The 16,573-nt window shown below is 42.8% G+C and overlaps 1 protein-coding gene across 1 annotated transcript; it reads right to left on the bottom strand.

Annotated features, from left to right (window-relative positions):
* Positions 1-2,464: 2,464 nt before the first annotated feature.
* On the bottom strand, positions 2,465-14,888 carry LOC133888667 (protein LAX PANICLE 2-like). The gene is made up of 4 exons (XM_062328993.1): positions 13,868-14,888; positions 13,555-13,605; positions 13,224-13,296; positions 2,465-3,174 (listed from the first exon to the last, which is right to left on the bottom strand). Exons 1-4 carry the CDS (start codon positions 14,554-14,556, stop codon positions 3,013-3,015), a joined length of 975 nt encoding a protein of 324 aa, XP_062184977.1. The 5' UTR covers positions 14,557-14,888; the 3' UTR covers positions 2,465-3,012.
* Between the last annotated feature and the right edge of the window lie 1,685 nt (positions 14,889-16,573).

Genomic DNA, 16,573 nt, shown 5'->3' with positions numbered 1-16,573 from the left:
CTAGAGGTATAAAATTCGTATACACACGCTTATGTGATGGGTCTAGAATTCTCTTATCTCTAGACAATCAATTTGGAGAGTTTCGTTATTTGGCGTTAATCTTTTCTTATTTCTTTGCAAGCTATGATCTTTCGAGTGCTAAGACACATGAATTGATCTGAAATGTAACCTATGTTTCATGTACCATACGTAAAGTCATATTGCCTTGATTTTCTCTGGTTATAACTTATCTCTATTTTTGCTTTCACTTGAGTTTTGCAAGTTATGATCTTTCGAGTGTCAAGACACATGAATTGATCTTAAATGAAACATATGGTTCATATATCATACGTGGAGTCGTGTTATCTTGATTTTCTCTTATTAAAACTTTCCTCTATTTTTACCTCCACTTAAATTTTGAGATACGTTAGGTGATTTAAATAAAAAACTATTAATTTTCTAAAAATTTTATTGAGACATCTATTCGACTCTCTGTTATCGCAAATCTCGTTCCTATACCGTCATTCTCGTCTCTACCAACGGACTCGAATCGGGGTGGAGAGCTCCTACCACCCGGGCCATGAGCCGTTCGCCACTTATACTCATTTGCAAATACTCTTTTGATCTGTTTCATCAAGCAAGGTCGATTTCGCAAAAGTATGTACGCCACACGATTCTGTTAATTTTACAAGATCCTGTTATCTATTTCAGCAAGCAAGATCGAGCTCATTTTGAAATGGCGATGCTTATACATCACGTGCCTCGCCTTCGACCCTGAAGTTCTCCAGCCTTGGAAGTAATGATGATGACGACGCGACAACATTGTGCAGCTGTTGACTACCACTGCATGCATGGATCCCAAGCGATCTGGTGCACTGCTGCCCCATCACCTTCTCCAAATAGTGCATCTCATCTGGACATGTCATGGGTACAAATTTAGCCTAGCTATTTTCTTCTGACCATCTCAAGTCAGTAGCTTCCGGGCACGCTTAAACAGTTCCGATTCTCGGTTGAGCCTTGCTGAATGCAGCATGCATCAGTTCCAGCTTCCACTTGTAACTCCCTGGAAGGTGAGGTGGATGGAGCAGTTCAGCATGTATCTTCCCCATGTTTTCTGTTTCTGATTCCATCTTGAATCATTGCAAGTACCAAGTACTGTTGGTTATTGCAACATGGGAGCTGATCGATGGTCCTTGTTTCCGACATTCTACCAGAACCAACACTACCATTGTTTGTTGTTGCCTAAAATTAGTTGGCACATTTGCCATGTGTGTGATTTGCCGCTTGCACGGAACCTTCGATGATCGTCCGGTGCCGTACTTGGTCGATTTTCCTTTTGCTGTCCATGGCATAATGAATAGTTGCTCGATTCCTTCTAGCAGCTTCATGGCCATTGCCTGAACTTAAAGAACACCGGAAATGGACCGGCAAGCTGCCACCTGCTACTGCATCAATGCAGGAAGCTTCATGAGTTTTCGTAATCCTACTACACCAATGTGATGATGAAGTGGTGATGCCAATCTTACCTGGGCTGATGCATGCAAGCCTGACAGAGCAAAGCAATAAAGGTTGCTCTCCATTTCAGCGTTCAGAAACGGTATCAAAACCACCAAGAAAAGCCAGCCTGAATTTACAGGTACACTTCGTTTTCAGGGATTCTCTCTGCCCTCCCCATCGTCTCATCACACACATCCTTCTACGCGCCGCCTTCGTTGGTGACCCGCCGCCACGTTTCTTTCCTCCTTTCTGCAGTAGGTGTTATAAGGTAGCACCCGAGAGAATCACATAATTGAGCAAATCAACCACTGTAGCCTTGTTATCATTATCCAGTTGCCAGGTGATGGATGGTTCAGAGTTCAGACTTTGTGGTTGTTCAGGTGCTCCTGTCAGATCTGGGGTATAATATTCATGTTTGCATGCATCGACGGCTCTCGCGCGTGTACTATTCTTTGGAGTTCTTGACCTCACCTCAACAACATATCACACTTGTCTCAGCTCCTGCTGGCGATGCCGACCTGCTACTGGCACCTGAGAGTGCCCTTTGTTGGGAGCTATTTGGTGACACATTGACGTCTGATGCTGCTGCTTTCCATCTGATTAGTTTACCTTGTCTGTTGCTTTAATTTGCTGTTACTTGTTCTACCGCGCTTAGCATTGGAAAGGAGAAAAAATATTGCTGTAATTTTCTTCACTCATGTTTCGTTGAAGTGATTAAAGGTTTGTGAATATGATTGTTCAGACTTATTGTCCTTGTGTTTGTTTTGGTTGTTTGTATCAGTATTCCTCCGTAATATAGATGGATGCGAGATGTGAAAGTACAAGAAATGAAAACTTTGGCTATCTCTGAAGAATAAACCTGATGTACTTTTAACTTTCATCAGAAGTCTACAACTGCTTGCTAAAGTTTGTTCAGTCAACAAAACGAAGAGGGAAATTGACACATCTCTGAACTGAAAGATGCTAAAATTTGTGGAAAGCAACTGAATTGCTGTGGGAAAAACCACTGAACCAAAAAGTAAGAGCTTTTCTCATGGTCAAGTCATGAACAAATAAAATTCTCAGTGAGATGTCAAGTTTGCTCTGGAATGTCTTTAGTAAGAAGAACATTGGCTGCTTCCAGCACAAAGAACAGAAGCAAGAAGCAGATAACAAAATGTAACAGCAGAACTCTGGAATTAGTAAATCAGGTGAAGGCCAAAATGGCTTGGAAGTCACTACTCTTCAGTGAAATTCTCTTCTTGTCACAGATTCATCTAACAGCTGTTTTCTCCCACAATTCTGTGGAGAAAACATTCTCTGGTGCGCCGATGAACTACCGCGCCGATTGTGAGGTGGGGGGGGGGGGGGGACTCTCCTTTCCTTCTGTTGTTCTTCAGTAGATCATCAGCAGCGCGCGAGCGCAGGCGGTCAGGAACTTGTCGTCCGTCATGCCACCTATTGTCGGTACGGTCACAGCCGTGCCGGCAAATGGTTAAGAGGGCAAGAATCTACATTTTTGTGAGTGTCATCGGAGGAGGGTTGGTTGTCTGTCTACTACGGTCTTCTGCCATACTGCAAAACCATGAGGTGGGTAGCGGCCGACATGTCTGGCGCCACCGCCGGCGAGACGGCGTCCCCCTGGCACCAGATGCTGTCCCGGACATGCTGCAGGGTCAGGAACGGGAGGAGCGGTCGCCCTCGGCATGTGATCTCCACCTGCATAGATAAATGCATGTTTCGTCAGTTCAGTGTTGTCAGTGGAAACAAAATTGAAACTTCTTCAGAGAGCATCAAGCATCCTTGTTTCCGAAATGATGTGCATAGGACTCCACAATGATGTACTAATGAATTATGAATTGTGACCAAATTAGCAAACAATCCACATGTGGATTACAAACCAAGAAAGAAAGATGAGACTAATCTACTCACAAAAATAAAAGAAAGTGGAGACTAATCACTGTGAGGTGATGAAGGAAGGAAAGCAGGCATTGCTACTGGTGAGAGTGACACAGTGATGGGATCAGATGGTTGGTAGCACTACCCGCTGGCTAACCCGGCTTGTATAAACTCTGCTTCTTCTCCTTAATTGATCGGCAGAACTTCTGCCTAATTTTCCTAAAAAATGGGATCAGATGGTCCTTTCCTTCGGGCAACCCCACACACAAGCATATGCACTGCAAACCTGCAATGCCAATGGCTGATGATGCTATACAAAGCTACAAGATGCGCCCAGACAAATGAAATGATGCCTGATGGTGATTTCTGATTCCTGTGTTAATTTCTGTTTGTGGCATTTCACTACCACCTTCTATCTCTCCCTGCATATGAGATGCACAACCAACCTACAAACACGGGTAAGCAGAGAGGAACTGAAAACGTGCTTGCAATTGTAGTTTGCAAAAGCACAGATCTGAGAGCAAGTAAACTGAACGTGAATTGCAATTCCAATGCACAGATCTGAGATGCCAAACTGAAACTCCTGCCTGCCTGGTTTTTTTTTATTATTTATCCATCCATGTTTTGTTTTACTGTCCCCCATTTCTTTAACTAATTACCCCAAGCTCAAAGTCAATGGCGAGTCTTAAAAACAAGAACCAAGCCTGCTGAACACCTACCATAAACAACATGAGCTCAAATTCAGAGTTTTAGCTGATCAATTAAATTAATACCGATAAATTGGTTGTTGGTCGATTCTTCCTCCCCAAAACTGTCCAGTAGCATGCATGGGTTGGTTCGCAAAGCCCACACCCGTGACGCCACTGTGCAGGTGCTCAGCTTCTCCGGCCGGCTTGCCTACCAAACATGCCATGGCATGACAACAACGCCTGGCCGGCCCTACTGATTTTTTTTCTCATTTAGGTATTAGCGCGCCACTGACATCTTTGACGTCGACAGCGGATCATGCTGCGCAACCTAAAATAGACCTTGTGATGCATACTCACTGAACTAAATAAATGTTATTTGACCATAAATCATTAATGATCGCATGTTAAGGCGATAATTAGTCCCCAAGGATATCTCAAATCTCTATTAGTTTTCAGTACAGTTGCTAGAGTGGAGTGTGCATGCATGAGTGGGGCTTTCTGGTGACAATTTTGCGGGTGGAAGTCCAACCGCTCAACCTCTCTTCCCTTCCACCGACGCCAATCCAAGGGACAGTGGTTATAATATCATTGTTACTTAACCATCTACTTGTCATTGTTAGTATAGTACAATGGAAGGAGTAAACACTAAAAACGCTATGGTACCATTATGAATAGACAATGTACTGTTACAGAATGAAATTAGTATTGAGCTAGTTATTGCTCATCTATGACCTAACTAGTGATCTATCTATTGTGGTTCAAATTCAATACATCCATGGCCAAAAAAAAGGAGAGAAGTACCACATACCTACAATAACTAGGCAATCCTGTGTACATCTGTCACCTTAGCAAAGAGGATTAGACCAATGTACCACATACCCATAACTCTTGTTTGTTAAATGTACTTTTTATTTTATATACACTTTGTTTCATTGAAGAATTATTCTTCAGATTTTTCAAGTGATCTGCATGTATCATATAGGAGTGGCCGTGTGCATCCGCATTATGTAGAAGTTGGAAGTATACTCTTAGGATCGTCTCAGATGTAACGCTAAGGATCAATAAAGCCTCCTTTATCGAAAAATGTATCATATAGGCAGACAGCTTGTAAAGCTTGTTGCCACTTTTAAATGCGCTGTTGACTGTTAAATTCTAGATCATATTCACGTGTAGTGTAACAAACAAGGACAGTTAGCTCACTTTTGTTAGAGCTAAATTAAGTTAGCTATCTCGTAATCGTTAGGAAAAAGGTGCAGTTCAAATTTTCTCAAACAATAATTAGCACTAATTGTAAACACTGCCTGCAAGCTCAAACTAGCTATAGGACGAGAATCAAAATAATATTAATTTAAGCCCTCGTGCTAGGTCTAACATGATCATGTAGGGGTGCATTTTTCTACAGGGAATGCAACCCTCCACCAATCAAGCAATGCCAAGATGAGGAGTTATGAAAACGTAATCATGCACCACACCCAACAACAAAACAAAAAGAAAGGAGCACCTACTGTGTATATATAGAGCATTAAAATACAAATACGAGAATCTTTAGGTTCATCAATAATCGCTCTCGATCGTGCATATGTGACGGTATTAAATCGTGCTCGACGCTTTGGCAATCAAATGGAATTATTTAAAGACCAACTGCCGGTTTATATATACAACTCTTACAAGGGCAATGGCATGGATCAGATTCCTTCCATTAGCTATCATGTAATGTCAATTATATGTGAGATGATGATGCATTACATCCCTACAACAATTGTGCCACTACAAAAAAAATCATCATTGTCAGTTCAAAAACTTTATTACTGCCGACTTTTTAACTGAAATAAGCCGATTTGTATACTTGTACAATCACTGCTGGTTCTTTTTTAAACTATATATGTATAATATGTCCAATTTGGTGGTTCATTTGATCCCTTTAGATGATCGAGTGCACTTTCTTACAGGAGCGTCCTAACCTATATGATGAGAACTTGTCATAGATACATTCAATTGGTTCTGATCCTGTGGCCCTATCTGGGTGATGCCGGCCATACGTCCAACGTCCCTTAGCCCCAAAGAACCATGCCTATGCGCATCAATGTGACGCACGAACTGCTGCTGCTGCTACTAGCTAATAATCTAAAAGAAAGTATAAAATACAGATACTTATGTATTGATATATGTATGTATGTATAATTGTATACATGCATAGGAGTAATTAGTTTCTGAACGATGCTATACAGACAAATATGTATACTTCTTGGTACAATTTCGCAGCAGGATTTCAAAGCTAATATATATATATACACACACTCCTACATCTAAACTAGGGATATAACCTATAAGAAAAACTAGGGATATATTACGGGAGAAATTAAAATAGAGAAGGCCAATCTATGCAAAGAATGCATGTGTACTTGCAATAAAACTGAATTGATGTGCAAAGTCCACCAACCAGAATTGGTGTATAGTTTATAGGCATGCATGAGAAGGCTAGGCAGCGTGCACCGTTCACGTTTGTTTGGCTAGACTTGGCTTGGGCTACATGCATGCATGGCCATGCATCAATCACACCCTCTGCCCCAGGGAATATTTCCTAGCTAGGCCACCAACAAGTACCCTCCAACTAACATTCCATCGAGCTTCTTCTCCCAATTGTACGTACACTTCATTAGTCACGGTCTTTCCACTTGATTAGTCGCTAATTGCAGGCGTGCATGCAATAAATGGTGCACACTGCATAGTGATTCCGGTGAGCTTAAATATTAGGCTTGCAGTTGTTGGTAGGTTCCTATGCTAAAATTCCATCTTGACACACACATTCTCTCTCTCTCATAGTGCATATAATCTCCAAACAGGGCTGGATTCAACGGAGGGGCTAGGAGGGTTTGAGCCCCCTACTCCGGAAATATTTGAGAGTCCCCTAAGCCCATCTGTTATAATTTTTTAGCATAAAAAAGGAAGAAGAAGAGAAGAAAGAGGAGAAAAAAAAGAGAAATGGAAGGAGAAAGAAAAAAAAGTTAAGCCACTAAAATTTAGTTCTGGATCCGCTATTGTCTCCAACCCAAAGCACGAGGAAGAAAGTGGGCAAAGGAGAGAAATTCAGTGCCCTCGTCTTGTCCACAGCTCCATGTCTGAAGGACTCTAAAGTTAATACAATGCTTCCTTTTAATCACCCCAAAACAGATAGCGCGCAGGACCGTACGAACTAGTACAAATTAAGAACGACACGTCCGGTCGAGGCTAGCTAGTTTGTGATACATACCATGCATGAGAGAATCGCTAGCAGTCATTCGAGCCCCTGTACATGTTCCTTTACGCTAGTGCTCCTCTTGCCTTTTGTTCATCCATCTATTCCCTCCCTTTCATTCTATTGTGATGCACTCTCACTACCCTTCGCCATGCAACTTGCCATATTATTCTCTCTCTCTCTCTCTCTCTCTCTCTCTCTCTCTCAATTTCTCTCTCTACACTATGCATGCATTTTTGGCATGTCCCAACTCCCATGCACACTTTCATTCTCCCTTCCCTTTTTCTCTTCCGATAGTGCTCTCTTGGATCTATTTCATTATTGGCTATTTGCTAAGATGGGGGCCACATGTGTGTAAATATTCCACGCAAAGTGCACCACTTAACGTCCTTCGATTTGTCATCTAACCACAACCCCCAGCTACTAGTGTAGTGTGGTATTAGTCAAATCTATCTATCTAGCTTATTCTATGTCGGCTTTCTATACGACGTGAAAGAAAATCTGTGGATCATGCATCTCTACCTCACATATATAGTTTGGCTTTCCAAGTGGTTCACAGTTGAGTGAGGTAAGCTCAACGATAGCATGACAGAACTAGCATGAACGAAGCTGCTTATTGCACTCATTATCTTTACTATAAAAAATACGTAATAGTTTATGTTCCACTCGCATGTGTTCCGCTTCCGATATTTCAGACGTCTGCGTTGCGCTCCGCTCCCCCGCGTGGGCCCACATCCCACACCCGCACTCCCGCGTCCTGCTACGTACTCTTGCATGGGCCCACCTGTCGTGTATGCTCTCGTGCTCGCTCCCATGTGGACCTGCTTGCCACGCCTGCTCCCGCCCGCACTCCCACACGCTGCCACACCCACTCCCGCACGGGCCTACTTCCCGTGCGGTGCGCGCGTTACAAGGCGAAGTATGTGCAACTAACTAGTTAGAGATAAAAAAAAACAAGAACTAAGTGGCATCTTCAGTGGGATTGCATGTGTAAGTGGGGTGTGCGTACTCATTTGTACTCTCTCTCTCTCTCTCTGGAAAGAAAACAAGAACTATGTTAAACGAGTGCAATGTCGATTCAACTATACGTGTGATACAAGAGATGCCATGAATTTCATCCATTATATCACTTCATATTCTTTTTTTGAGTTAGATGTAATTCGTTTGAAACTACATCACAATTCAAAATTCAGTTGGCGACGTGTCCTCCTACCGCTTACAAATTCCCCGGCTTAGAGCTGTCCGTAGTGACGGCTAGATGCTCGCTGCATTTAATTGAACGACGACTAGGATAGCAACTAAGGAAAAGAGCATCAAACTACTAGAGACAAAGAAGAAAATACAATTCATATATGCATGCATATAGAAAGTGGAGGAGCCGTTCGTGATGTGTAGTAGTGTACTATATTAAAGCATAAATAGATGGAATCTTTTGATTAGCTAAGACCTGCCACTAAGCCGTCATTAATATCCTAGCTAAAGCATGGTCACATTCCATATTCTGCACATTGTTAAATCCACATGCATCATGTCCCTAGTTTCATGCAAGGCTTTCACTACTCGAGATTGACACATGTTTGCACCATCCTCTCTTTGTTGCTAGACAAGAACCTCCTCAATTATTGTTGATGAAGTTTAGATAATATAGAATTGGTTGGTAGATACAAAGTTGACCTTAGAAATTTTTATTTGCATGGCATCTTTATAAAGAAAACAGAAAATGCTCTGCATGGCTTTCGGTATAATCAAGAGCTGGTGATAGGTACAAATAAAAACATTTGCTCCATCAAGCTGCATGTTCAGTTTATCGCTCTAATTCGGTACCACACATGCACACAGCACGCATAGCGAGTGATAGTTACAACAAAAAGAATTGCACGATGATAGAGCCCGTCGGAATTATAAATCTCAGCGTAGCTGTTAAGAGCATTTTTCGCTAGGTCTTTGTACTAAGATGGATTTCTGGACCTAATATTCTTCTTTCTGAAACAATTCTAGACCTCAGGAACTTTCTTTACGCGTTAATATTATGGCTTGAATTTTATTATCAAGTTCTCATATTTACTGATGCAAAGCTCTCAGGAAAAATCACTAATGCAATTAAATGAAAGTAACTGCAAGAACAAGTACAGTTTACTTGTGCATTATATTTATGTTTTGGAGAATTTGCAGAACTAGGAAACCAAAATAATAAAGATTAACTTAGCACAAACATAACATAAAAAATAGCTTGTCCCAGAACCAATTCAAAAAGGAAAAAACATGCAAAGATGTGAGACAATTTTTCATCTATACTTTATTTACGAGCCATGCCAAATCAGACCCCAGTTTGTTCATTCTGGACTTAGAGCTGACAGATGATCTGACCAGCTTAAATTCTCACACTTAGCTTGGATGACCGACACACATATAACCGATCAAGATGAGCCTTATTTCTTTCCTCGTCCCTATAAAGCCTGCCTGATTTTGTTTAACTACCTTCAATAGGTCGAAACACGAGCTCACTGTAAACTGTGTTGATTGGGTAGAAAGCTACAATCACCGATGTACTTCTATCAGTGCTACATACTTACAGGGGCTTTTAATGAATGCTACCTAAACATACACAGCATTAAACATGGATCAGACTTGTCAAGAAGATCAAGAACTGATAATTTCTGAAATTTCTTGTAAATTAAACTTCTTAATTAGGATTTCTAGGTTAGTGGTCATTGTATGTACAGTCATGTCCACTTCCACACTATATATACATATCACACATCAAAACTACAAGTACTATATATTTGGTACTCAAATATATAGGAATCTTTAGCTTCAGGCCGGCGGTTAGCCAGTCAATTCCTAAATACATATAGATTAATGTCCACACATATCGCTAAGTAAAAAACAAGCTAAGGAGACATAAAATTAGTGCTGAGTCATAATATGACCCGTTATTTATGTTAAAAGTGACGGGTTACAGTGACTAATTCATCAGTAACGGAGCATCCAAGAAAGTTATTAGTGCCGGGTTAAGTTTTGACCCATCAACCATAAAATGTGTACTAAATTGGTAAAAGCAAATATTATTTTTCTAAAACAATTTGATTTATAGTAGTGTGTTCACAAATATTTTTTTATTATTTTTCTCTTATTTTTTCTCACCTCACAAACACTATAATAGGAATTATTGTATATTTCTACTCAAGGTTAATGTAAGGGATGGTGGCTATGAGCACAAACATGTGTTCTAAAAATGATCAGAAATTTTCAAGAGGCGAGAACTCAATCTTTCAAACTATTTTTTGCCTCAAAAAATTTACCAAACCTGATAAAGTCGGGGGGGAAATAGATGTAACTTTTTCTGAAGATGTTCGTAGAATAAAAAATATCAAAATCGGAGTCCGTATGTAAAAATTATGCCTATTTAAGCAAAGACACTCCGAATTAACTAGTTTGTGTGTCTATTGTACAAAACTTAAAACCCGTTACTTATGACCTTCGGCAAAAAGATTAAAAAAGATAAAATATCATGCTCCCTTCAGAATGCAAGCGAGGATGAAGTGGTAAGTCAGAGACGCGCGCGAGGGTAGGTCGTGAGTTCGATTCTCACATACGCACATTACGAAAACAGCTTGAAAAATATCAAGGAACACGTGGCGAGTGGTGATGGCTCTGAGTTGGGTTGGCTCGGGTGAAAAATAATATTTTTGACTTTTTTTAATCCAAAAAATACGAAAACTGTTCATCAGTTATAAGTAACAGGTCACAGTTATAATCCGTCACTTATAAAGGTTATAAGTGATAAGTTAAATTTTAACCCGTCACCAATAACCTTATAGTTGAGGGTCCTTACCCATCACTTATAATTAGTCATCACTGACACGTTCAATGTGACAGTTACAGAATCCGTCACCCATGACAACTATGACCCATAACTTTTGAGCTTTTTCACGTAATATATATATGTACCTTATACTCCGCTCATGCGTATATCTATACGCATCTTCCAAAGTCGTTGCTTATACGGTTTTCTAAGATGTAATAGATGCATACATAATTGCAGGTGCATGCATTAGCCACCTGAAAAGTTAGCTGCCCTTTCATCATTGGGTATACGGCATCTCTACATAATGGGTAGCTATGAGTGCGTGCAGGTATTAGCGGCGGTATTAGCTAGAGCTAGCTCGCAGCTGGTATTTCTGTTTTAGCTTACACGCTGAAGATTCCATGACAAGATTCCATGACCATTCGTGTCACTTTGCATGAGATCGATCGATTGATCACAGAGACGGCCAGGCAAAATAGGTGGCTAGGCAAGTAAAGAGAGTTGCAATATTTGGGAAGAGAACATATAGTGAAAGAAAATATAGATCAAAGAAAACAAATATATGGTGATGCATGGTACAGAAAGCAAACCTAGTGTGTATGGATGTATATGTATGTGTGTGTAGTCTTGAACAAAAAGAAGCCTATCATTGTGGTTACTGAGACCATATGCAGGCTTGCAAGCTAGGACTATCGAGTGCAAAAGGAAGCGAGATCTCCAAGTCATTATGAAAAGGATCCATTCCCAGAGATGGAGCAGCAAGAAATGGTGTGAGAGAGAATGCGTTGTTCGTGTGCACACGTACTCTCTCTCTCTCTCTCTCTCTCTCTCTCTCTCTCTCTCTCTCTCTCTCTCTCTCTCTCTCTCCACACTCAAACACACACTCGAAAGCCCTACTTGATGCTTCCATACGGCGAGGGGAGGGTGAAGATGGTGCATAGCTTTCAGTGATGTGCATGGTAGGTGAAGGAGGCTTTTTCTAGGGCACCATCTATCTCGCTCAAGACTCGCAACACTTTGCACACACAGAGCCACACACGCTTCACAGGCACACTCTACGTGTATGCACAAATCTACTCATGCGCCAGCTGGATACGAGCATATATAGTCCTGTAGCTCTGTTGCATGCATGCTCTCCTACACGCTCCGTTGGCGGCATTGCATTGCACGGGACGAATAAGCTAGCCAGGCCAAAAGAAAGGAGTAAGGGCCATGGGCAATCATGAGCTGCAAGGCCATTTTCTGAGCCTACGGGTGCATAGGAAAAGAAAGAACAGAAAGGTGTGTGCATGAGGGTCTCTATGGCTCTACCTCTAAGGCCACCCACAGTGTGCAAGAATGCCGGTGCTTCAACAGGAGAGAGAAAGATGGAGCTTCGATGCTTGCAACTGCAACAATGCCAGGAAAAAAAGTTTCTGCAACCGATGCAAGAAAATGCATGCACCGGTGCCAAAACAATAGAAAATTGGAAGTGAAGCTAGCAGCGGTGGTGATGGGATATTTCAAGTATCAATGGCGAAGGTAAACATTGTGGCTGCTCGATCTAAGCTCTACTGGCTTTTGTGTGTGCACCCAGAGAGGCAGAAGGAAAGAATTGAACAAGGTTCATCGCTAGCCAATGATAACTAACCATCTATCTAACCTTCGCTAGCCAATGATAACTAACCATCTATCTAACCTCTCACTACTCGTCTCTCTTTGTTCTCTCTCTCTAGGATGGATGGGGAGCATAGCTCTTGTCAAGTGGTGGTGGTGGTGAGGGGGTGATGTGCCATCCCAGGACATACACCCCTCACCTAGAGAGAGAGAACAAGACCTCACTTACTTTACTTGCATGTTGTCACACTTAATATTTATATAAACACTAGCTAGATGAGTGCATTTATATGCATATATATAAATATATAAGTGTGCGTATGGTACAAGCAGTCCCTTTTCTAGCTCTCGAGTTCCTTTCATCACCGATGTTGGGAAAGCAAGGGGGAAACATGCACGATGGGGAGTGAAAAAATAAAAAAGAATATTCCAAAGAGAGAAAAAGGCACCACAACGAAAAGAGAGGGGAGAGAGATGGAAACCAAACAAGCTAGGAAATGCAAATGCTTAGAGAACTTAAGATTGGAATTTTGGTAAATACCTGAGCCTCATCTTCCAATCCAAACTTGCTAGCCAGGTACTTGATCAACAATCTAACTGTCACCCTCCCATCCCTGCGACAATATCAAAGGTAAAAGATAATGCTTGTCAGTACAAACAATGAAAGAAACCAGCTGTGTGATTTTCATATATATATTTGCATGCTCAACAACTAAATTGATTAATATTCTGCCTGAATATGCAGCATTTTTATGCATGGAGTTTCTGGTGGTTCCATAGGTGGGAGAGGAGCATTGACGAAACATCAAGGAATCCAAATGCAAGATTGGTGCATCAAATTCAGATTAAAAAAAGGGAGATTATAATAGTACTTAATCCGTAGGTAGCTTCTTGGAATCTGAGGCAAGAATGGCGCTCTCCCTCTGCACGAATCAAAAGGAAAAAGGTTCAAGTTAATTTGAGGAAAAACGAAGAACCAAATCCAATTCGAATTTCGAACATTAACATGCAGAAGAATGCAATACATTTTGCAGGAATTAATCTGATCCACCAAGTGGGAATCAACAGACAACATATGCGCGAGCGCGCGCAGAGAGAGAGAGAGAGAGAGAGAGAGAGAGAGAGAGAGGTGTGATGAACACATGAAATGCTCGCATAGTGCAGTAGTACAACGTGTATACTCACTGGTGCGGTGCTGCCTGGAGTGCAAACCAGACGCCGGCGGCTGCGGACACGACCGGCGGCGGCAGAACGACTCTGATCATGTCGAGGCCAGACGCGCCGGCGCCGGGCGTGTAGAACGTGCGGTGCGCGAACGGAAGCAGCGGGGGCAGCGGCCCCGCCGAGGGGCTCCAGGGTGGCCCGGCGCGCGGCACGGGCAGAGATATGGACGCCTGCGGAATGCCGGGCACGGCCTGGCGCAGGAAGGCCCCGGGCGGCATGCCGATGCCCGGCAGCACCTCCGTCCGCGGTTGCGACAGCAGCCGCCCCGCGCGGTCCGCGAAGAGGTCGGGCTGGGAACCCGCGCCCGGTGACGCCGGGGCGAGGCCGAGCCGGAGCCAGTCCCCGCTGCCGCCGCCGTTGCCGCTGCTCCCGCCGCCGCTGGTGCCGGCTGCTTCTTGATTGGTGGCCACGGGCTGGAGCGGCCGCGGTGGCAGCGCCTCGGCCTCCCCGTATCGGTTCTCCTGGTCCGCCTGCCTCTCCTGCGGCGGCAGCGGCCGCTGCTTGGACGGCTCCTGATGGTGGTCGATGGGCTCCTGGGCCATGTGGCTTGGTGGCGGCGCCTTCGTCACAGCGTCAACGCCGATGATGCCGGCGGCGAAGGGCGTGCCATGCGCGTCGCGGAGGAGCTGCAGGTTCCGAGCCGGGACCATCCGGGCCGCCGCCGGCTCATGCCATCCGCCCGGCAGGCCCAGCCCGGCCCAGCGCGCCGCCTCGTATGAACCTTCCTCCTATCTCCTTGGCTCGCTACGCGCGCGCACGTGCGAGGCAGACGCGACGGTGCGTGTGAGCTACTGGCGACGAGACGGGAGGAGAGAGAGACAGAGGGTATTAGGTAGGCGAGAAAGAGAGGGGGAAGTAGCTAGAGGAGGTGGAAGAGGAGAGGGAGCAGTAGTAGCATGGCACGGGGCAGGAGATATTAGAGAGAGGAGACTTCGGAGGAGAGCAAATATAGTTTCCACGCTGAAGAGAGAGAAACAAGAGAGAAGAGAAGATAAGAGAAGAGAGAAGAAGAAAAAGAAAAAGAAAAAGAAAGAGATTTACTTTTGGGCCCCTGCGGGGACAAAAAGAACGGCAGGGGCGGGCATTTCAGCCCAGGGTTCTCTCCGTAAAACCGCGGTCTCCAGGGGGCTCCTGCGCGATGCGGTGGGCCCATGGGCTTGGCGTGGTCACCCTGCCTGCTGAGGGGGCCCGCGCTCGCGGTGACCCCGTTAACTTCAAAGAGTCCGTATCGAATATAATTAATAAGTAAGTAAGTAATTTTAGAATTAAAATTAAAAGATATAAAAAATAGCGGTTCGTTTTTCATATATATTAAAAAAGTTGTACTCGAATTTAATATGTTATCTATCTTATAATTGCTTCCATCTAGATAGAAGAGGAATAGGAGAAAGCACAATCAAAACGAGGTAAGGAGATAATATCTCTACGTGCAATTCGATAACCGAGAGATGCAGTCAAGGCTGCTGCACCAACACCTTCCCCTTATTATATATGTACGCAGTCGATTTGTGAGGCCAAGCTCCCATGGTGGCTAGCAGGCCATCACGATGGGATGAATCCATGAACTCCGAGATCAAGCGATGGAGATTGGTGACTGGCAACTACTATAGATATTTTCATCAGTATTGGTTTAAAATCATCATCAGTACCGAGTATAGAATCGACACTGAAAATTATTATCAGTACCGAGTCACAGACTATTAGTATCGGGTATAGAATCGGTACTAAAAATCATTATCATACCAACCGACACTGATATATGTACTATCAGTGTCAGTTTGTTTTTACCAACCGGTATTGATAATAATTTCCCATCCTTCTCAAAATATGGCCGTTGCCGTCAATATCGTGGTATTTTCAAATTTTGGCCGTTGCCGGTAATAGTATATGGTATATTTATAGACATGCACATAAATTTAATTTACGAGACGTTAAGTTTTATCGCAGCATATATACACAAGCACATATAAATTTTATTTCTTAATCATCAAATCTCGTCACAGTATATATACAACACATACACGTGAGGTTTCATTACAACAATGAAAAAGAGTTTAATGTTTCTTGCTAATCGAAAGTTCTAAACTCTGTTTTTTTCTTATTGGATGAAGGTAAGGAGAGAGGGGAGCAAAATTTATAGAACTCTCCAGTTAGACTGATGACTTGGTCATTGATGAACCCGACAAGTTGTTCTTGAAGTGCGTTGATTTCAATAGCCATGAGTCGATCTCTGGACAACACGAGGAGCTGCAATTTCAAGAATTGAAAAATCAATCCTTATGAACACATGCTGAACCTGAAAATTAGTCATCAAGATGTATGTCGCATACCTCAGCATCGACCACCTAGTATGATGAGTCTCCGTTGAATCCGTGCATTAATTCCATTACATAAAAACCACATAAATTATTACCTGGACCCTGCTTCCTACAAGGAAAGTTATGTCGGATAATCTATTCTTTCGCAAATGGCCGGTGTCTAACACTCTTCTTGATGTATCGTAGGTACGCTCCGCATTTATGTGATTATTACCGTAAGTAAACTTAGATTCAATCAAATCAAATATTACAAGAGCAATTACGAAATGGTCGGGTTTTACCTTTATAGCAAGTCAATGATGAGTTGGTAGGTTTCTTTTGGATTATTTTGTGAGTCAAAGACAACAAT

This window comes from Phragmites australis, chromosome 13, assembly GCF_958298935.1.
Source record: "Phragmites australis chromosome 13, lpPhrAust1.1, whole genome shotgun sequence".
In the NCBI taxonomy this organism is placed as follows: domain Eukaryota; kingdom Viridiplantae; phylum Streptophyta; class Magnoliopsida; order Poales; family Poaceae; genus Phragmites; species Phragmites australis.
The sequence above is the reverse complement of the archived record's forward strand: the minus strand, read 5'-3'. Positions and strand labels throughout refer to the sequence as shown.

Bases quoted from the DNA above. Each gene is read 5' to 3' on its own strand.
- LOC133888667 (XM_062328993.1), bottom strand. From the start codon at position 14,556: ATGGTCCCGGCTCGGAACCTGCAGCTCCTCCGCGACGCGCATGGCACG. The intron at 13,606-13,867 runs GTGAGTATACAC...TGATTCGTGCAG, and splicing joins CTCCAGGCAGCACCGCACCA to AGGGAGAGCGCCATTCTTGC. The intron at 13,297-13,554 runs GTACTATTATAA...ATATTGTCGCAG, and splicing joins AGAAGCTACCTACGGATTAA to GGATGGGAGGGTGACAGTTA.